At 42.4% G+C, this 23,561-nt stretch overlaps 2 protein-coding genes across 2 annotated transcripts in view; one reads left to right on the top strand and one right to left on the bottom strand.

The window, feature by feature from the left end:
* Positions 1–2,890, top strand: part of GALK1 (galactokinase 1) — a 52,468-nt gene extending 49,578 nt beyond the window's left edge. Inside the window, exon 8 of the mRNA XM_073608133.1 lies at positions 2,769–2,890. Coding sequence (XP_073464234.1) covers positions 2,769–2,834 — 66 coding nt within the window. The 3' untranslated portion in view covers positions 2,835–2,890. The remainder of the gene's footprint in view (positions 1–2,768) is intronic.
* The window catches only part of ITGB4 (integrin subunit beta 4), a gene marked incomplete in the record, with an annotated part of 126,861 nt that continues 103,655 nt past the window's right edge, over positions 356–23,561 (bottom strand). Inside the window, 9 exon segments of the mRNA XM_073608132.1 lie at positions 356–5,660; positions 9,629–9,745; positions 10,893–11,057; positions 11,650–11,805; positions 14,027–14,215; positions 14,568–14,717; positions 14,804–14,920; positions 17,641–17,781; positions 22,401–22,565. Coding sequence (XP_073464233.1) covers positions 5,521–5,660; positions 9,629–9,745; positions 10,893–11,057; positions 11,650–11,805; positions 14,027–14,215; positions 14,568–14,717; positions 14,804–14,920; positions 17,641–17,781; positions 22,401–22,565 — 1,340 coding nt within the window.

Genomic DNA, 23,561 nt, shown 5'->3' with positions numbered 1-23,561 from the left:
TTTCAGTACATCGATAGTGTGGCCATGAAGGTCACAATGGCGAGGGGAGGTTCTTCTTTTCTCCACTGTCATCTACATGCCTCAGAGCTGATAGTAGAGGTAGTTCTGTGGAACACTTGAAGTCAGTAGGAAGTAATGTGGTGCACCCTGGGGATCCCTTCTTCCACCTATCGCAACCATAAGATTTTTCAGCCGTGTGAAATTACAAAAACTAAAAAGAACTATATCCCTGAAAAATGTAAGAAAAAAAAAAATGACACCCCAGAAGACTATAGAAGTGGAGAGAGAAGGTTGGGGTTAATGGCAGTTTTCTTCGACCGACGGAACATAAATGAACAAATTATGCACACTGAAGTGTTTTATGAAAAAATGACTTTATTATCACAAAAGTTAAACCAGTTTTGAAGATAACAGAGATAACCGTACAAAACAAAGCAGAACGTGTTGCTGTTCAGACAGCTGTCTTTAATATACATTCTATATTGCCATCTCCCAGATGCCGCTTCCATTCATTCAGAGGGATAGAAATCTCCTTATTATGAAATTCCTATGAACTGAGAAATGCTTGTCCAGTTCAGTAACATGTTTAAAAGGACTTCACTGTAAAGCTATTGACGTCATTCTAGTTAATGGGAGAGTAGGACATATGGTGTGCCATCATAGTTCAACCCAAGCCCTGGCCAAAACATACCATTTTCTTCTAATGAAAGAAGACTTAGAGCCTTTGTCAGGATTTTGCCATCTAGGTCCCTGTTAGGGAGATTCCTCCTCACTTCCTGTCAGGCCATCTCCAATGGGGAATCGGCCAAAAAAAAAAAAAAAAAAAAAAAAACACGCTATTAATAATGAGGGGGAAAGGTTTGAACTTTTTGACAATGGTTTTTATTGCTGTCTTTGTCTTCCTTTCCTTGTTTGGACATCACAGTCCCAGAATTAGTAGTCAATGGGGATTCATCAAAGTAAGGAACGATCATCACCCTAGCAGACCATAGGCTCCACACCAAGGGTCATACTCAGCCCTCATCCAAAACTAAGCCAACTAGGCAGTGCTTTCTTACATGTTGCTGATGCCTCCCTAAGGGTTTGTTTGGGGGGTGGGGGTGGGGTTGGGGTTTAAAAGCAGGTGGGTGAGACGCAGTTTTACTACCCACCTGAACAAGTAGATGCAGCTCCTGAGGACTGTATGAATGTCATGGCCCCAGCAAAAATCAAACAGCATGTTGCATTTGACAGGCAGTACCACCACCAAACACACCCCATTCAAATAAATTGGGCCAAGCTGCAACTGCATGCAGTGCACATATTTTCAGGGTCAAAACAGGCTGTGATATAGCCTCTTCACCACCGACACATGCCAGCGATCCACCGCAGATCGCTTTTTAGAGGGGTGGCAAAGGCTGCAAAACGAGCCCCAAAAGTCATTTATACCTTAAAGCAGTGCTCTCCAAACTGCGGCCCGTGGGGCCAGATGCGGCCCTTTGCTTGCTTTTATCTGGCCCTTGGGGCACCATTTCATCCACTGATACCAACAATGGGGCATAATTCCCCCCCACTGACCCCAGTGAAGGGACACCATTCCTCCCAATGACCACGATAATGGGGCACAATTCCTCCCAATGACACCAATAATGGGGCACAATTCCTCCCAATGACACCAACAACGTGGCAAAATTCCTCCAAATGACACCAACAACGTGGCAAAAGTCCTCCCAATGACACCAACAATGTGGTAAAATTCCTCCCAATGACACCAACAATGGGGCAAAATTCCTCCCAATGACACCAACAATGAGGCAAAATTCCTCCCAATGACACCAAAAATGGAGTTTTGTTTTTTCCCACTGACGTTGGGACCTTTTTTTACTCTCAATACCCACAGTCCGGCCCCCCAAAAGTCTGAAGGACAATAAACTGGCCCTTTGTTTAGAAACTTTAGGGACCCCTGCCTTAAAGAAACCCTGTTGCCAGACAATTCATTTTAATAGCAAAAGTCCAAGACTGCTAATAGGTGCCACCATCATGAATGTGACAGTAGCAGTCCCAGCAGCAGTCAAGTAACTCTCTATAATCTTAACTCCTCCCCCAGCACCTACAGAAAATGTTGTGTAGGTGAGGTGAGAGATGGAGGTGCTGGGCCAGCACAGACAGTAATTGGACTTTCCCAGAAAAGAAGATGGTTATAACATAGTAGGAGTAGTCAAGGAGAGACGTTGTATGTCAGCATCCTACCAGCCTTTAAGGGGCTTCTAAATACTGGGAGGCAGAGGCAAGCATTCGGGTCATGTGACCGATTGTCAGTCACATGATTCGGAAAGCTCCCGATTGCAAGTATGCATCGGAAGCTTTCTGGTCCCCGCTGGGTTCCTGCAGGGCACGCGCTCTCAGCACAGAAACGTGCCTACAAATAGCCACATTAATGCAGAGAAGCTCCATAGAAGTCCACCCACTGAGAGGCCACATAGATGCATACCGTCACCGGGAGGAGGTTAAAAGATGTCATTTTCAATGCTTTTACCTACATTTAGAAGTTTGTGAAAGGATCCTATTAACTTGGATTTAGGCAGCTTACAACTCTTCATGTAATTCCTTGTGAAGGGGTCATCGTAGTGTACATACAGGTATGGGATTTGTGGAAGTTCATGCTGCACCATCTTGTTGACCACAAAGAAGGAATTTGGTTAGTATGAAGCAGCTTGGCATACAACGCCTATGTAAAATGTGTGAATGTGTATATGAGATAAGTCACTGTCTTGTGTTTCTTTTCTCAGGAGAAATTCCAAGGAACACCGACCTTCTATGTCACCAAGCCATCCGCCGGTTGCGGTGTCTTGTAATCTGTAGTGAATATACCTTTCTACTTTAATAAAGCAAATTTTTATTTGTATCGGCATTATCTTTTTAATGTATCATTCTTCGCATAGTGAGGGTATTAAACCTAATAAAAAAAAAAAAAATGATATATTGCAGCTTACCAGTTCTTAGATGTGGTAGCTGCATTATTTTTTTCTCTCTTATTTTCACCTGATCTGGCCAGTAAGTCTGCCATTTGTTAACTACCTTTAGGCTAGGTTCACACTATTACCAATTGTATGTGGGTTTCTCCAATTCACATAGCAGGAGATTGTGACTGGCTCTCTATGGAGCCGGTTCACACATCTCCGCAGCGGCCACGGTGCAAATTGCACAGGAGTCCTGTGCCTCTTTTGGTCTGTTTCAGGTCAGAGTTCAGCCAAGAATTCGGGCTAAAATCGGACCTGAAAAGGTGAATGGAGACGCACCGGACTCCTGCTATGAGCCGCTGCGTTCTTCAGTGTGAACCCAGCCTTAAACAGACCAAGCTGCCCAGTAAAAGTGTCAGAGGGTTAAGTAAAATCTTTATTCCAAAAGGAAAAAAAACATTTGTTGTAACTGCATATAAAGTGTTATATGGAATTCAGCTTCAATTTGCTTTACTACTTCATCCAGAACGCAGACACTCTAAGACGGGAGGTGTGTTACTGGACGGATCGCCAGGTGAATTAAAAGGAAAATCATCCTGAAAAAAAGAAAAGTAATGCAGCCACCACATCTAATGATTGGTAACCTGCAATATAATACATTTTGGGTTTGATTGCACTTGAAATCCTGAGGACTTTTGACATGTACTGATTTTATTAAATGATACAGTATATGTCTGATGGGAGTAAACCGAGATCAGAGGGACCAGTGTGCGGGTATCTCTGATTGTCATATCTGCAGTAACCCAATGAAATGTGTTTCCTACAATATCACCTATTAAAGAATCTTAATGGGGGCTATTTACCCCTCTATTGTAACATCACATACCATTACACAGGTCCTTTCTATACTATTAGGCACATCAAGGTGGCTGCTTTTAGCTTGTTAGGATCCCTTTACTGTTAAAAGTCTAACTGTACAGAAAATCCCATTTACACATACCAAAATCTAATGAGGACCTACCAAAACCCTTTGTTTAACATGCATATCTAGTCAGTCAGGACCTTCCATTGCTGCTCGATCTATAGAAGATTGAACAATCTAATTGTAATGTGTGCATTTTTTTTGTAGTACTGAGTTTCTATCTCTACAGCCAAGCCTTCTACGCTCATGGGCCCAGCAGGTAAGTAGTCACATGGCAGTTACTAGAATGATTTTGGGTTATGGGAGGAGACCAGAGTGCCTATGATCTGTGAGGAAATATACAGTTAATGGGATCCCCACAGCTCTAACAGTCAGGCATATGTGGAAGAATGAATACATATCAGGACGTGTGTGCACCAAGTTCTATTATAAGAACATCATAGCTGTCAGTTTGGAGGGTTTGTACAGATGTAACCTGGCTTCCAGTGACACCTGATGGACCTTAAGGCAGGAGTTCAACTTTAATAGGTTATATTCATTGGTTTAGAAAGCTCTGCTATTTGAGAGTTTTTGTTTAGAGTTCTTTAATGATCTCTGGTGATGTTTCTAGACATTTTGGATGCTCTCAGTTGAATAACTCCCCTTTTCCTTCTAAAATGTCTCCACTTTGTAATACTGTCCTCACATTACAGTTTCATCCTTTCCCATACACCTATCCCATTACTGACCCCGGGACGGTACTAAGGTCCCCTCTACAGCATCCAGTACACCTGACATTACAGTTTCATCCATTCCTATACACCTAGTCTATTACTGTCCCACTTTACCCATAGTGGGTCAGTACAAAGGTCCATTCTACAACATCCAGTACACCTGACATTACAGCCTCATCCACCCCCCATACACCTATCCCATTACGGACCCCAGGACAGTACTGAGGTCCTCTACAACATCCAGTATACCAGAAATTACAGCCTCATCCACTCCCATACACCTATCCCATTACTCATAGTGAGCCTGTACCAAGGTCCTCTACAGCATCCTAAAGTTTCATCCATCCCCATACACCTAGCCCATTACCGACCCCAGGATAGTACTAAGACCTCCTCTACAGCATCCAGTACACCTGACATTACAGCCTTACCCATCCCCCATATATCTATCCCATTACCCATAGTGGGCCAGTACAAAGGTTCATCCAGTACATGTCCCACAGACATAGAATGCCTTTCTGCTGCATATTTTGTAATAAAAAAAGTTATATACAAATCATAAAAAAAGATAATTAAATAAAGTTTGGTTAAAGCATACCATGGAGCGCAGGATGCTGGGACGACATTTTACAATGGATCCCTCCCCGTCAAAGTAAAATCATTTTAGCATTGTGTTATGAAGCAGAGTTCAGACATTAAAATTGTCACCCCTTTGGTACCTTGGCTAGCACCTGCGTCAGTATACACCTGTCATCTCTCCATCCTCTACGTTGTCCTGTCTTAGTTTTGACTTCTAAGGAAAATGTTCAGAATCTCCCAAATAGGATTACACATAGAAGCACAAAAGCAACTCCCATGACGTAAAGAGGGAGTCATAGCGATGCGCCATACATAAATGGCACCCAAGCGCGGCGTATTGTCCGGTGAAGGCAGCATGGTGTATTTTTTAGGCTTCATAGAACTGGCGCTCCACCTGTCTACTGAGGGATCCTCCTTGCATCATTGTTCGTGTGACGTACTCTTTGGTGACCTGTTGTGTGACCGTGCCCGAGCTTTCCATGCGGTGGGTGGCAACAGACATGCCATCTGCAGGTGGAAATGGGAAGAGTAAATACCATTAGCCAAACCTCATATGCAGGTCAACAACACAGAGGTACATGGGATTTACTGAGAGCTCATGATATAAAGTTGTTAAATGTGAAAGGTCATGTAAAAAAAGCTGCCATTGCTGACCTTCCAGCTTCAGTACTTTGAGTAACTAACCCAGAATCATATGTAGATAGGAACTGCTGACTTTTTTCTTTGTTTCCTGATTTTATTACACGTTCCACATCATTGACTCAGAGTCAGAGGATCAAGATAACTGACAAGAAGGCAGCAGATCAGAAATGGCAGCCTCCATTGTTTTTATTCATAAAACATTTACAATTTGTTCAATCAAGCTTTTCCTGCTAGAATACCTGTGGCAAATGATTACAATAGTGTCACTTCTCTACGCTGTATGAACTGTTTTTTTTTGTTTTTGTTTTTTTTTTTTTTTTTTTAAGTATAATGTTAAAAATTGATAAAATAACAGTAAAGCTAAAGTTCAGCTAAAAAACATATTTTTTCTCTTCAGCTCTAGTTTCATAACTGACCTGTAATAAGGGATTTTCTTACAATGTGCACATTGCTGGATTCTGTAGAAATTTTCACAAACCCTACACGTTTTTTAGCACGGTTTGCAGAAACGCACTACAGTCCTTTTAACAGGGTTTCCCATGGTACACGTTCATTATGCATTTTTCAGCCGGTGCGTTTTTGGAAAGGATCCGGGACTTTTCTTTTTCGGCAGCAGATTATGTTTTGCGTGTAATAGACTCGCACCAAAAACGCAGGTATTGCATTTTTCATGTGATTTTACATTGAGATTTTTTTTTTTTTTTTTACCAAATACAGTGTATAGCTGGTTGCTAGGGAGCTGGCTGGGAAGCCGGTCGCCACATCCTTAACAACCAATGAATCATTAGTGTCAGCAGGCTTCCCCACTGACAGCTGAATGTAAAAACAAGAATTGCCTTAAAAAATAAATAAATAAATATTCGGGAAAAACAATGTGGGCCCACCCCCCCCCCCCCCCCAAAACCAGCCCAGCAGGTCAGGAAAGGGAGGGGGATGAGCGAGCACTGCCCCCCCCTTCTGAACCATACCAGGCCACATACCCTCAACATGGGGGGAGGGGTGGCTCTAATTCCAATAAGACCCCCACAACCACAGCCCAGAGTTGTGGGGAAGAGGTCCTTGTCCCCATCAAGGTGGGGACAAGGTACTTTGGGGTGGGGGCAGAGCCCCCATGTTGACATGTGGCCTGGTATGGTTCAGGAGGGGGCGCACGCTCGTCCCCTCCTTTTCCTGACCTGTCGGACTGCATGCTCAGATAAGAGTATGATATGGATTTCGTTTTTTGCCGGCAAATTTTTTTTTTTTTTTTTTACATTCTGCTCTCAGCGGGGAACCCCACTGACAGCTGATGATTTATCGGTTGTTAAGGACTCAGCAGTCGGTTTCCCGGCCCACTTCTTAGCAACCAGCTATACACTGTGTTAAAGAGAAGAAAACGCAAAATGCATGAAAACTGCATGCAAAAATGCACCAGAAAAATGCATCAAGCGCAGCCACATAGATGTGAACCTAGACTGAAGGGTTGCCCTGACCTCTTCCTTTTGCCTAACTTCCAACACTGTGGGGGTTAACCGCTTTGGGTCTCCAGGTTCAGCTGCACTAAAGATAATCTAACGGGGATACGCCCCCTCCTGTTCGCTTGAGAAGGTTCTTTCCCTAAATACACTGCCTGTAACATGACTTGTGAATGGGAGAGTCTGATCAGTCACAGAATTCTTTCCCCCATTCACAGATTGTGTTACAGGCAGTGTAATCAAGGAAAGACCTTTCTCAGGTGAGGAGTGGACAGCAGGGAGCATGTATCTACCCGCCAGATCATCTTTAGTGCAGCTGTGCCCAGACACCCAAAACCCCACACTGCACCAGAACAGGAAGAGTACAGGACATCCCTGCAATGAAGATTTCTCCAGGATCCAGTTGCCTGCACATTGTAAGACATACTTCATTATAGGTAAGTGATGTTACAAAAGCTGTAGAGAAAAAAGATGTTTTTTGATTAATTTACAAAATGGAAAGTGAGTGAACAGAAGAAAAATCTAAATCAAATCAATATTTGCTGTGACTACCCTTTGGCTTCAAACCAGCATCAATTCTTCTAGGTGCACTTGCACACCATTGATCGGCCAGTGTCAAGGAGTGTTTGGCCAAGGAAACTTAAAGTAGTAGTAAACCGCATCCAAAAAAAAAAAACAGCCCTGGGCAGTTTAACTCATAATGTGCTAGTATTAAGACAGATTCACCTGAACATAAAGCCCTCCAGTGGTGTGCTGTCCCCACTGAAGGGGCTTCCATCGTCACCTGGTCTTCTTTCCGGGTTCACGGGCTTTGGCTATCTGTCTGAGCTGGCAATGACATCATTCTTTAGTCGCTGTTTATGGCACTGCTCTGAAGAAACCTCACGGGTATGCTGTTCCTTCAGAGCGCATGCACTGGTGACGTCACCGGCTGCATCTAAAGTAAATATCTAAATGGTGCACGTTTAGGAGATATTTACAGTGCCTATAGGTAAGCCTTATTATAGGCTTATATATAGCTAAAAATCATGCATAGGAGTTTACTCCCACTTTAATGCAGCAGATGAAAGACACATCATGCTTACTTCCCTTCGACCTCGGAAGATGGCCATCAGCACAGAACTGGGGACAACCAGGGGGACCCAGGTACATCCATCTACTGTCTGGAGAAGTCTGGCCAGAAGTGGTCTTCATGGAAGAATTGCGGCCAAAAAAGCCATACCTCCGATGTGGAAACAAAGCGAAGAGACTCAACTATACATGAAAACATAGGAACTGGAGTGCAGAAAAATGGCAGCAGGTGCTCTAGACTGAGGTGTCAAAATTTTGAGTTGGTGAAGGGCTGGAGAGCAATACAATAATAAGTGTCTGCAGGCAAGCATGGTGTGCTTGCAAGTTTGGGGCTGCATTTCTGCAAATAGAGTTGGAGATTTGGTCAGGATCAATGGTGTCCTCAGTGCTGAGAAATACAGGCAGATACTTATCCACAATGCTATACCATCGGGGAGGTGTGTGATTGGACCCAAATGTATTCTGCATCAGGACAACAGCCCCAAAAATACAGCCAATGTCATTAAGAACTGTCTTTAGCTAAAGAAGAACAAGGAGTCCTGGAAATGATGGTTTGGCCCCACAGATCCCTGATCTCACCAACATTAAGTATGTCTGGGATTATATGAAGAGATTGAAGGATTTGAGGCAACCTACATCCATACAGGATCTGTGGTTAGTTCTCCAAAATGTTTGGAACAACCTACCTGCTGAGTTCCTTCAAAAACTAGTACTTAAGAGAATTGATGTTGGTTTGAAGGCAAAGGGTGGTCACATCAAATAGTGATTTGGATTTCTCTTCTCATTTTGTTAATTGATAAAAATAAACTATTAACACTTTCTAAAAAGCATTCTTCATTTACAACATTCTTTCAAACCTGCCTAAAACTTTTGCACAATAATGTACATGACAAAACTTTTAGTAAGGTCATATTCACAGAGGCATCCCTATCCTGACACCCGTGCGAAGGGCTGTTTCACCTGCATACAGTGTACTTTCAGGGACAGGGACCCGTGTCACAACAGACATGGATGGGACTGCCTGCATGAGGATGAACTGAACACCTGTGCATCCTGTGTGGGTGAAGACAGCCCTTTGTTGCCTAGGTATGCTCATGTCAATGAGGCCTTAATCAAATTTTTTTTTTTTTTAATGATCAAATAACTCACAGTAACTGATTACATGTTTTACTTTAGTGATTTAATCCTCTGTTCGTGCAGGTCCAATTTTCATATGTTTTCTCATTATGTACATATTCTCTACAGCACTGACATGTTAGTATTTTGATTGAAACATCTTAGATATGCACCGTTCTAGTGAGATTTTACCTTTGAAGAAAGGCTCTGACATTGTGGAGTGAGTGACATTGGTTTGACTGAACTCTGTTGGGAGATTGAAAACATCTCGCCGTGTGATCTGCTGTGTACCAAACTGAGAGAAGTTTCCTGTATGAAACAAACGAGTTAGCATGTTTTATGGTACCTAGTTCTATTATATTGAGTGGTACATACAGTACCTAGAACTTTTAGCAGTGTTGTTGTACAAAAGTGTAAAATAAAAAAAAAAAAAAAAAAAAAGAAGGTTTCTGAAAATTATTCTACATTGCTATTACCAAAGATATTACATTTTTATAATTAAAAAAAAAAGTATACCAATTTATCATCACTAGATGGCAGCATACAATGCCTTTTATTACACGACAAGAACATGCACCACCCTTTATCGCCACTAGATGGCAGCATACACCACCCTATGTATATTTGTACTGTGGACTCTTACATGTGCTGTTCTTTACTCATATTCTCCATTAGATTTATTAAACAGCAGAAATAACAGAGTGTTCAATACTAACGAACAGAGGACCCAAATCTGAATAGAACCATTATATACAATATGGTGTATAAACCTACAACAACCAATGAGAAATCATCTTTAAGATTTAGGCACTAATCTTTAGTCTGGTGGCAGTTAGTTGCTACCATAGGTGTAAGCACAGGGTGTGCCTGGGCACACCCGAATCCCCCTGTGTGTCACAGATTCCCCCGTTTAAGCCCCTGATATTTTACCAAAGCCCCCTAACAGAGCTTCTAAAAAATTTGTAAAAAATAAAATTTTAAAATATAATAATAAAAAAAAAAAAAAAATACAAATAAAAACACCGTCCACTGCCCTACTGACACCAATCTCTGCCCTACAATCTCCTAGATTGTAAGCTCCCTCCTGTGTTGAATTGTATTGTCACTGTACTGTCTGTGCAAACTGTTGGCGCTATATAAATCCTGTATAATAATAATAATGACACGGTCAGTGTATATATTATATACACACACACATATACATACACGTGTTTGAGCTTTGAGGTCCACACCCTAATGCAATAGACTGTGCACACGTATGGTTGCTACTATTAGCACATGATCTTTGCTCTCTGTACTGTCCAATCAGAAGCAGAGGTAGTTCCGGTGCAGAGAACTAGCATCTTTGGGAGGGGATTGGTAATGGCAGCCCCCCCATAGGAATGGTTATCTTTAAGGACATGTAAAGTGATGTATATTCCCATAGTATTGTAGAAATCAATCCTGTGTTCCTCACCTCCATCCTGAGATTCTATGGTGATGATTCCTTCTCTCTCTGGCCCAAAGCCTTGCGTTGTTTTGGCTTGCACTTTGAACTTGTAGGGCAGATTTTCATTCAGGAAGGGAACGGTCAGTGTAGTCTCAGGCATATCACCTTCCACGTATATATTTCTTGGTTCTCCTAGGAGTGATATAGGGCAGTTATTTAGACCGTGGGATAACAGTACTTAATGTTACTAAACCCACAACAGTAAAATCAGTGTGTGTACGCAGTAAAGCATGCTTGTTATACTCACCGTGGAACCTAAGGAGCTAATCCTGCATATTGTATAAAAAGGCTGTTTGATCCTGTCTTTTCTGATCCTCCCTTTCTTTTACCGTCCCCAATCTATCTGCTGATAGTACAGAGCCTTGGGGGCATTCTGCACATGCTCAGTTTAGTATGTATTGCTAGAGAGTTTTTTCTTTTTTCTTGGGGGGGGGGGGGGGTTGAATATGATCAGCTCAGGGCCAACCAGCACTGCCCAGACAGAGGGTCAGGGGTCCTACAGCCTCAGGACAGTCAGAGGAGAATGACAACTCCTATAAGCTTTAACCAGACACTGATAGAAGTCATAAGACTGCTGATGAGAAAAGGTATTTAGCAGTTTATATTTACTAAAAATAATTGCATTTCCATGTTGTGTGTACTGTGGGAGACCAGATATAGTGAATGCAGGCTCCTGGGTTTAGTAACACTTGAATGTGAAGTGATATCTGAATGGAGCACTCACCTCCTCCGTGCAGCATTTCACAGGTGACCATGTAACCCAGGATGGTGCCATTAGGTTTCCTTGGTCTCACCCAGCTCAGCTGCAGTGAATCTGGGGTAAGAGCTGTAAAGACGAGGGGTCCGGGGGCACTGGGAGTGCTCAGGGTGAAGGGGGATCCTGCCAAGGAGAAGTAGAATTAGCAAACATTGGTAGGTTATAAGTGACAATAAAGTGAATGGGAACTCTAACAATAAACGTATGTTACTTTCTGCCTTTTGATCTGTTAAAGTGTTTGTTACCCCAACACTTCATATTCCTGATTTGTGCCTGCTGTCCCATGTACTTGTATGAGAAAGTCTCCTGTTCTCTTTGTATTGCTTCCTTTATGTGAAATCCCTGGTGTTCCTGTTTCCTATTAAAAACTGACCACACTAAGCAGGAAAGCACACAGGGGGTCAGTTCTCTAGCTATGCTGGGAACTAAATGTACTCTCCGCTAATGATGACTTGTCCTGACATGCCCCTGCTGCACAGCCATTCACTTGGCGAGCTCAGTGTGCTGCTGCTTCTCCTCCCCCAGCTCTTATGCAGCTGAGAACAGAGGGAATGTGATCATTTTTAAAAAAAAAAAAAAAAGGTATTTATAATGATTTTTTTATATCAATGCAAGAATTTTTTGCTTTTCATTTCTATTTTTAACTGAATGGATTGTTTTATAAGGTGATCGTTTACAACCACATTAAATATACCATTGAAAACAGTTTGTTTTATCTGTCTGATAAGTGCAAAAATATTCTGCCAAAAATCATATCAGCTGATAACTTCCTCTTTCTCTGCCTGCACTGACTGTTACATTGTTACCAGCTATCTCTGAGAGCATACAGAACCCCCCCCCCCCCATGTTATAGAGAAGAGGAGAGACACATCTTCTGTAGTCCTGTCCTAGGATGACAACACTGCTGCTTCATAGGTACAATACAGTCAGTGTGGTCACCCTAGGACAGGAAGTGCAATACTGGAAGATGTCCCATTAAAAGTAAGTGAAAGAGGCCTAAAAACAAATGAAACCACCACATTTAAGGACTGGTAAGCTGTAATATAGTCATTTTTTACAGTTTTAACGTGTTTTACAAGTGTGATTGCTGTATTTAAAATTAGCGATTTGTGAATTTCTTTCACTTCCTGTCTGATAAAACCCTTGTCACAGTGACAGTAAGGGAGGGAAAATCTCTCCAATTTAAAATTTGTTATTAACCAGTTGTAGAAACTCTAGTTCCCTGGCTGTCATGCTGATCCAATGGCTTCAATACATTCTAAAGCCTCGTATAGACAATCCGATTGTTGGCAGGGGATTGTGTGATGACAGACTGTTGGCCTAAAATCCAACCCTTCAGACAATTGTTGTCCAACTTTCCGCTAACAAATGTTGGATGGCAGGCTAGTAAATTTTCAGTGGACAACGGTCTGTTGTCAGATTTCCGTATGGTCAGTACACAAATCCGTCACACAAAAGTCCAAAGTACAAACACGCATGCTCGGAATCAATGCTCACCAAACACGACATTAGCAGAAGGTGCCTAAAGGGTGGAGCGCAAGAGCTGAAATTCCACGTAGTACGTCAGTGCGTTCGTGTTTGTTGGCCGAGAATTGTGTACCGTTACTATGCAAGACAAGATCCAGGCACACGCTCTTTTGACAAAAGTCTGACACTCTGTTGGCCAACAATCCGATCGTGTGTACCAGGCTTTAGTCACTGACTCTTAAAAACTGTGCAGATTAGAAGATCTGACTTCAATGTGATTTTTATTCTGCATGCTTGTTCCTGGGCAGTGACTCATAGTACTGAAGTCAGGCAAATAGCATTTTAAGAAAGAGGTCCTCAATGACAGCCTCTGTGTTTCTCTATCAGGGAAATGTCATTTAACGTAAACCTATTATAAAAAGTCAAAGCACGGTCGGGGAGTTCATAGTGTCTCTAGAATGCCAACATGCCTCTACATGACAAATGTCAGTGCTAGTGGCAGATTCATGTACCTGCTATGGAAACGCAGAGTGTCCATACGGACCCTACGTCCTCAGTACAGCTGAGCCCCCCACCTGCCATTGTAGACAAGTGTCATTATGGCTTTATTGAATCCCCCCCCCCATATATTCATACCCCAAGACACAAGCTAGAAAACAATATTCCCTGGACTGTGTGAATGGGACTTTTTCACAGTACAGGACTTCGGTTTGCTTCTCTGATTACTAATTCTTTTCATATTACTTACTGACTGTGATTCCATTTTTATTATGTATTTCTTTATCAGCAATGGTCACATCTGTGTATTCCTTTATTCCATGCGCTAGGTATTATACAATAATCATAGTTCAACTAATAAACTAATGCTTTTAAGTACCTGGTACAGGGCTGAGAGGACTGTGCGGGTCCACCTGGGACTCTATAGTGATGACACCTTCCCGTTCCGGTCCCCAGCCTTCCTCACTTTGTGCCTTCACCCGGAACATATAGGAATGGTTGGGGAGCAAATCTTCCACCACCACCGAGTTCTCTCTGGGATTCAGAATATCGATGGTCCGAGAATCGCCTGGAAGAAGAGTGGGCTTCACTTATATCTGATACTAGAGTATACATCTGATCCTATAATATATACTTACAATGTTGTACATCTGATTCTTATTATACATCTAATCCTATAATATACGTCTGATCCTGTATTATACATATATCTGATCCTGTATAGCACATACTGTATATATGATCCTGTATTATACATACATATGATCCTGTATTATATATCGAATTCTATAATATATATCTGATCCTGTATTGTACATACATCTGATACTCAAGTATGCATACATCTGATCCTGTATTATACAGTATTACCTCCCTTCACACTTTAGTAAATCAGGCCTTCTAAATTCAAGTTTACGTACTTCCATTGAGCAGCTGATAGTGCACCTTGTACCCCAGCACTTCTCGTTCACACAGTGGTTCCTGCCAGCTGACCTTTAAGGACGTCGGCCCCAACGCAGAGAACACCAAGCGAGTGGGTGTGTCTGGGATTCCAGGAGAAATGCGGGATTCTAGTGAGATATGAGAAAATGATTACAAAATAGAATTGTGAGAGTTAGGTGGTACATTATCTGTAGTGGAAGGATACAATACTCACCCTGTATGGCCACATCCAAACTGCTAAGAGCATCCCGCACATCCTCTGAATGGGTGCGCCCTCTTCCACTCCCCCCTATAAGTGGAGGTAGTCCCAGTCGGCTTTGTCCTGATGCCCCTGTGCAGAGTGCCATTGGAAGTCATTAACAGATTTCATATAAAAGGTACTAACAGGTTTGTAGTGTAAGCCACAAACTTTACATATATATATATATATATATATATATATATATATATATATATATATATATATATATATATATATATATATCTCTTTGGAGGAGTGAATATAAGCTCACTGGCCACTAGCAGAGAGGCATCTTACTCCTTCAGAGCCTTTGAAAAGCAGAGAGGCACCTCACTCATTCAGAACCTTTGAGAAAGAGCAGCACCTTACCCATCTCACTCATTCTGAACCTTTGAGAAAGAGAGCAGGATCTCACTCATTCTGAACCTTTGAGAAAGAGAGCAGCACCTCACTCAATCAGAACCTTTGAAAAGCAGAGATGCACCTCACTTATTCAGAACCTTTGAGAAAGAGAGCAGCGCCTCACTTATTCAGAACCTTTGAGAAAGAGAGTAGCTCCTCACTCATTCAGAACCTCTGAGAAGCAGAGCGACACCTCATTCACGCAGAATCTTTGAGATGCAGAGCGACACCTCATTCACGCAGAATCTTTGAGAAGCAGAGAAACACCTCACTCATTCAAAACCTTTAAGAAGCAGAGCGACACCTCACTCATTCAGAACCTTTGAGAAGCAGAGTGCACCCTACTAATTCATAACCTTTGAGAAGCAGGGTGACACCCTACTAATTCAGAACCTTTGAGAAGAAGAGTGACACCATACTAAGTCAGAGCCTTTGAGAGGCAGAGCAAGACCTCACTCATTCAGAACCTTAGAGATCCAGAGTAACATCTTACGAATTCAGAGCTATTAAGAAGCCGAGTGGCACCTCACTAATACAGAACCTTACAGAAGCAGAGCGGCACCCCACTCATTCAGAGTCTTTGAGAAGTAAAGCAGCACCTCACTTATTCAAAGCCTTTGAGAAGTAGAGCAGCACCTAACTTATTCAGAGCCCTTGAGAAGCCAAGTGGTAGTTCACTCATTCAGAGCCTTTGAACAGAGAGACACCTTACTAACTTAGACTTTGAGAGATAAGAGCTGAAGATGTCAAATGTCAGTCTCAGCCTGGACCCCCATCAGGCCAAGTCCCCAACACATTTCACTCGGCCCACTGGAGCTTACTCATGGGGATGGCTGGGGAAGTCAGAGACTTTGAGAAGCATAGAGACGCCTTACTAATTCAGAGCCTTTGAGGAGCAGAGTGGCACCTCACTCATTCAGAGCCTTACAGAAGCAGAGCAACATCTCATTCATCCAGAGCCTTTGAGAAGTAGAGCAGCACCTCACTTATACAGAAACTTTGAGACGTAGAGCAGCACCTCACTCATTCAGAGTTTGAGAAGCCAAGTGGTAGTTCACTCATTCACAGACTTTGAGCAGAGAGACACCTTACTAATTCAGAGTATTTGGGAAGCCAAATGGTATTTCACTCATGCAGAGCCTTTGAGGAGCAGAAAGACATCTTACTAATTCAGAGCCTTTGAGGAGCAGAGTGGCACCTTACTAATTCAGAGCCTTACAGAAGCAGAGTGACACCTCACTCATCCAGAGCCTTTGAGAAGCAAAGCTGCACCCCACTCATTCAGAGTCTTTGAGAGGCAGAGTCCTCCATCTCCACAGTAACATGGGTCTATTAGCTACTTGACTTCCACAGGTACTCTTCAGAAGCCAACAATGCTGGTCTTGGCATGTTTATTGAGCTTCAGGATTGGCAAGACACACATCCTCCACAGTGCTAAGCAGGCACTGGACCCACATGCATGGCAAAGTCCAGGCTGGAGTATAGGTAGTTACTGCAATGCAAAATTAACCCCTCCTGGCCCAGAGACACAGCAGAAAATTGTCTCTCTGGCTATGAATTGAGAGGCTTCAGCCGAGCATGAGTGTGGGGCATTATTCAGCCAGCAGCTGTGTTAACTCATTCACTATCAGAGAGGACTGCTGTATAGTGCACCAACACAATGGAAGTCATTATAAATGTACAGCAGACCAATCTGACAGTGTATAAGGGAAAGCAAGCATGCAATGTGCCCAACATAACCTGAAGACTGTGTTGCAGTTTTGGAATGCTCACTTCACAAAGGTGAAACCTAGAGTACATTTACTCCATTGTTTTGCACAGATAACCATTCCAATTAAGTTGCTAAAAGCCTTGGAGCCCTTGTCCTGCTTTTTCCCAATGTATGGGGGAAGAATTGTAAGATTTACCGATACTACTTGACTTAAAGTAGACCTTTTAGTAATTTCACAGGTCTGTATGATTTGTTTTAACACTGTACCTTGTATCATTAAAAAGTGGCCCTTGGTGACTCTGCCTAGGCCTGAGAAGTGCAGTCTGGGAAAATTATGTTATCGGTGTGATACAACTAGGAGGAAGCATTTCCTCAGTCTCCTATCTGTGAGCTATACAGACAGCCAAGAATGTAAACTCTACTGTACAGGCACCAGGATTTACATGACTGTCACATACAGCCCATCATCTTAGTCTAGGAATAAGATGTTGACCCCTGGATGATGCCTGAAAAAATAAAGGTGCCAGCCTCTGGGGGGGGGGGGGGGGAATCATCATTTGGTACTACTACATAAAGCAACACGGTCTTTACCAGGTAGGTTGAATATGACTGATCAGGGTTGAACAATGACAATGGGATTAAGCATCCATGGAAAGCAATGACCAATCAGCATGAGGGTGACACGTTTCCATGGTACCTATCACCATATGTGGCCCTCTACGACTGTCAGGCATGGTTATTGTGTCCCGGAATGCATGGTAACCCTTCACCTTTGCCCCAACAAAGTGTCTACCACGTCTCTCCATTGTGGGAGGCAGGGACCCTCCACCAACCCGTTCTGCATAAAGGGTAGTGAAAAGAAGACTGTAAGTAAGATACAAGACCCAGGAACAGTAGAATGAGAGATGTCACAGTAAGGATGCAGAGCAAAAGACATAGTGGAAATGCAATACAAGTAAAATTTTCAGATTTTCTAGATTCAGATTTGTATAAGACTAGGAATCATTTTTTAGTAATTCCCAAAGGAAAATTGATTGGCATCAGTAAATTTCTTTTTTTTACAGTCGGTACACTCAAATGTGATGGTGGTCCCCGATGGATGAGCTCCTGACATATCTTAGATACCCCAGTAATGACATCTCCCTACAACAATTCCTATCTTACTGGAAATTTGGGGTTTTCACGTCTACTTATTCCAGTGCCCCCATTCTTCATAATATAAATGAAACAATATGGTGTGGAGCTGCCCTTTGATTCTCGATTACTGGAAGCAAATTATGTCCCGATTAGCTTTGGCACTGAAATTATTGCTGGTTCTGGTTCCCATTGTTTTGTTGTTAAGCATCTATGATTCCCTCTATATTTATATTCCCTCTAAACACGTTAAACTGCTGTTCTATCTCCTACTATGCCAAAAGAGCAATTCTCCTTAAATGGAAACTTTCCACCCCCACTTTCTTACTGTGATTGGTGCTCAGCTATTAGATCTGCACTCCCCATATACCAACTGACATACATGAGCAGAGGCTGCCCTGCCAAATACAATATAATTTGGTCTGCATGGTTGAACTCCAATTGACCATCTCTTTCTCTCTTCCCCCCCTTCTTTTGTGTGCCTTAAAGGCTTTTCCATTCAGATGGTATGCGCCAAGAGTTTTTATGTCCTGATTTTGTCACTGCAGTATACCTTCTGTGAAGTTCATACAGATTCTACCTCTTTGCCTGTATTGCACTAATGTATAGTACTTCAGCTATGTCTGTATTGTGCTTTTGAAAATTTTCAATAAAGTTTTTTACTGTTGAAAAAAAAAAAAAAAAAGAATCTGAAAGGGAAAGTGGGACCTCAACATAATGACCACCAGTGGCGGCCCATCTATACAGGGTGCAGAGGTGCCGCCCCCCTAATCCATTCGTCCAGCCCCTAATATACATGCAGGGCGCCGGACACATGGATTTCAATGGGGTTTTTTTTTTTTTGAAGCACAAGCTTAGAACCTGAGGCTCTAATTGGCTTCAAAAAAGGGTGGGCTTGGGGCGCAGAGCACTGTGCATTGACCCCACCCAGTTGTGTGACAATAGCAAATCAATATTCGCTATTGTCTTCCTTGTTTTCTTCCCGGCCAATCATGAAGCCGGTCTAAAGACCCGATTGGCCGAGAGGAGAAGCGATCGTATTGCCCGCCGAGGGAAGGAGGGGTAGGGAAGCCGCCAAGGACGAAGCTGCTATGAAGCCGGGGGCGCAGGGTGAAGCTGCTGAGGAGGCGAGGAAGAGGAGACGCAGGAAGGAGCCAAAGCTGCTAGATGGGGCAAGTGCTGGGCTGGTGGGGGGATGCAAGAGCAGGGGATGGAAGAGCGAGCGACGGACCGACCCGAGGGGGGGATGGGGTTGGTGACCGGTGTCTTGTTTGCCGCCCCCCCAAAAATATACAGCACCAGCCACCACTGAGACCCAGAGTGACAGTGCAGAGCCAGAAAAATCAAACAAAAATATCTCAACAAAAGAGTTCCCGTGAGGTATAAGAAGGCGATTAGATATTAGGTTCAGTTTACACCAGAATGTGGGGTGGGAAACCCACGTTCCGTGCATGTTTCCCAAACCGCGTTCAAAACACACTGCAGTTGTGATCTGCAGCGGGTGTCCACATTAAATTAATCAAGAAAAGTAGTTTTATTGAGAGCACAGATGATAGGACTCTCATTAAAACATTTTTATATTTACTTCTACTAGACTCCGGGTGCTCCTTTACTAGCCGCTTATCTGGATCACATACGGAAGCGACTGTCAGGCCGCACCCCGAGGTAGCAGCCCAGGCCCCCAACAGGGCCCACTATCCTCTCAAAAAAGCTGGGCGGCTTGGAAGAAAACCCTTCCTATCTGCCCCTTTGACCTCCTGTCTACAAACAGTGACCGATCGAGTCAGTCCAGCTAGATCTCTACCCTCAAAAAACAAATGTTAAGTTAATGACACCCTAAACGCATTGCCTTTGCCCATACCAGATTGCATGGTACAGAAGTAGCATGCAATGCGGTTGCAATGAGTTTGCAAAAGTAATGCATGCACTAATTTTGGTGTTCTGCATCCCACACAGAACTGCATGTGAATAGTACAGGAATGCACGGCGTGTTCCTGTGCGATTCCTGGTGTGAAATGACCCTAAAGTGTATAATGCTGGCATCAAGTTTTCACTTTTATTTAAAGAGACACTGTCACTTTTCCCATTCAGGGTGGGAGGCAGCAAGGCAATGTGGATCTGTAGGGGGGGGGGGGGGGGGGGGTCAGTTATCAAGAGACACTGGGGTAAATTTACTAAAACTGGAGAGTGCAAAAGCTGATTGGTTTCTGTGTACAGCTGCACCAGATTTTGTGCTCTCCGGTTTTAGTAAATTAACCCTTCACTGCCTTTTTATCCTGGGTGAGCAAAATGACAGCATCTCTTAAAAGTGTACAGGTATGTACACTTGAAATCTGTTTTTCAGTATTGCATCATGTCTCACCAAATAAAGCTGTATAAATCAAAATTATTTTTTCGCGAATCTGTTGCAATATTTTTTACCTGGAGATGTTGCTTGTATTAGTACTTCCTGTTGCAGGCTGACAATGCGAATCCATTGCCTCTCAAGCAAATAACAGCAGCATTGTCAGCCTGCCATGTACGCTCCATCAGTTGGCCCTTGGGCTGCCTACCTGTTATCTATTACCTAATAGGCAGCCCAAGGGCCCACTGAAGGTGCCATCTAACTGGCCAATAACAAAGCTGCTAACCGAGAGGCAGTGCCCCAGTGTTGGCAGCCTGCAGCCGGAATTTCTCTTACTTTCAGGTTTTTCAGGCAATAATCTTTGCAATAGATTCACAAAAATGATTTGATTAAGATTGCTTTACACAGTAAGACAATGCCAAACATATTGAAAAATACACTTTGGGTTTACATATACTTTAAAAATGAAAATCAGTTAAAGTATTCTCAATAGAAAAAGCTTTAAAACAAGCCCCCCCGGACCCATCTAGCTGCTTGTACTGTGAAGTAATCCATCTGCAAAGATTACAAGGAAGACTCTAAAGTCAGGTTTAGTCCATTTATAAAGGCCTGGAAACACCTGCTGCATGTTTACATCAGAAAGCTGACAGGCTGCCAAGCCTCTGTTCCAAAAGTAATAGAAGATTTTAGTGCTTCTGTTGTGAATTTGAAGACGAATTTCTCCACAATGCCTTTAACTACAGAGGTAAATAAAGACTTGTTCTAACCATATAGCAAAATGACGGCTACCGCGCGGTCGGCCAGTTCTGGGAGGGCATCATAAGACGTCCTCCCATGACAGCATCCGCCACGGCATGCTATGTGATCGCTGTGTCCTCTGGACACAGCGATCACAGATTGGGGTAAAGAGCCAATCAGCGGCTCTTTACCACGTAATCAGCTGTATCCAATCAAAGCTGATTATGATGTAAACACACTTGGCAGTTATCTGCATTTCTTTCCTCATGCTTGCACGGCATGAGGAGAGGAGAGAGCAGGTAACCGGCTTGTGTGAAAGGGGACATCTGCACTGATCATCAGGGCACTGATGACAGTGTCCTAATAGTCAGTGCTGCCTATCAGTGGCCATCAGTGATGCCAATCAGTGCTGCAAATCAGTGCCCATCAGGGCAGCATATCATTGCCGCCTCATCAGTGCCATCAATGCCCATCAGTGACGCCTATCGGTGTCCATCAGTGACCCCTATCAGTGCAACCTCATTATCACACATCAGTGAAGGAGAAAAATTACATGTTTGCAAAATTTTATAACAGAAACAAAGAAAACCGTTTATTTTTTGAAAATTTTTGGTCTTTGTTTAGCAAAAAATAAAAAACCCCAGTGGTGATTAAATACCACCAAAAAAAAGCTCTCTGTGTGAAAAAATGATAAAAATTGGATATGAGTACAGTGTTGCATGAACGTGCAATTGTCATTCAAAACGCGACAGCGCTGAAAGCTGAAAATTGGCCTGGGCAGGAAGGGGGTGAAAGTGCCAAGTAGGCAAGTGGTTAAAGTACTTTTAATTATTGTTCAGAACATGTAAATACTTTTTATGTGCACAAGTTCACGTTAAAAATGGCTTCCATCAATTTTACCGGCCATTTAATACTAGCAAACGAAAGTTATTATCTGAATTCTGGGATAACACCTCCAGTATTTTTTGTTCCAGAGTAAATACACTTGGGTTTTATGCATTATTCTAATTTTTAATAGGCATACACTTTTCTCCACTTTGACTGGCAGAGTTTGGAATATGGAAGAGTAAATTAATGCAGTAGAAGTCAGACATTGAGAAAGTAATGATTTCAGTTGACAACACAGAGTATATAGGTTGCACTAGAAAGAAGAATGGATGAAAATGGTATAAAGTAAATGTGAAAGAAGAGGACAAAAAGGAAATCATAGGCCTTAGTGCCTTAGTAATGACATTACTTACCATGTCCTGAAAGGACAGTTGTGTGCTGAGAACTGGTACTGCCAAACCTGTATGTTTCTTGGTGCACGCTAGGATTAAGTTGTTGGTAGCCAAGAGTTCCTGTACGAGTCAGGCTGCTTACGGATCCGGGGAAAGAAAAGTCCATGCGCCCATTAAGGAATTGTTCTAAAATAACAGAGAAGGAATTTAATGATGTGTGCTTCATCGAAGTCTTAGGACATCTATGTGTCATAATAACACAGATATTTGCATGTACACAGGTCAGCCATTGTTTTAAAGGGTGATAGTTCAAATCCGTGTGATGCATTATAGTGTGTTGTCTGTTGATGTATCAAAGTGTGTTACGGGGCCCATTGATGTCAATGGCAGCACATGAAAAAAGTTTTGGTTGATTGTTGCTTAGTTACTCCCAGATAGTCTGTACACTCTCATCTATCATGAATATTCCTTCACTGCCTGGGTACATTTGGGAAATAGGGAATAGAATTGTATCCAACTTAATGACATAGCATTACTTCCAGTTACTTCCTGACTGCTAAGTTGTGGGGTCTGCTATAGTCACATCTCAGGGGTGTAAAAAGAGAAAAACTGATGGGAATATCAGTGAGTCAACCATATGGGTAGAACATCGCATTTCTGTACACGAATGATACAAAATTCCCCCATGGCTGTCATGGTTACAGGTTTTGTCCAATATATGGCCAAATATTGCAACATAAAGAGAATGGCTTTTGTAACAATTACAGTATGTATGCTCTATTTTTTTTTTTTTACCTTTTTATACATTTTTGTGTTCTCAGCCTCTTCACAGATGTGCATCACTCATAGTGCATTGTTAAAAAAATGCATTTAGTTTTACTTAACGTATTTCGAATATTTTGGGGTACCGTGTACTACAATAAAGGTAAGTGCTTTGGCTGTTGTCACACATGTAGATTGATTTGTGTCAATTTACCCATCATAAGTTGATCAGCACTCTTCATATAGTGCCATTGCACAATTTTTCATAATATATATATATATATATATATATATATATATATATATATATATATATATATATATATATATATATATATATATATATATATATATACACACATACACACACACACACACACACACACACACACACACACACACACACACACACACACACAC

The sequence above is a fragment of the Aquarana catesbeiana genome, linkage group LG12 (genome assembly GCF_042186555.1).
Source record: "Aquarana catesbeiana isolate 2022-GZ linkage group LG12, ASM4218655v1, whole genome shotgun sequence".
Taxonomy (NCBI): Eukaryota; Metazoa; Chordata; class Amphibia; order Anura; family Ranidae; genus Aquarana; species Aquarana catesbeiana.
This window is presented reverse-complemented; position numbering and strand designations above follow the sequence as displayed.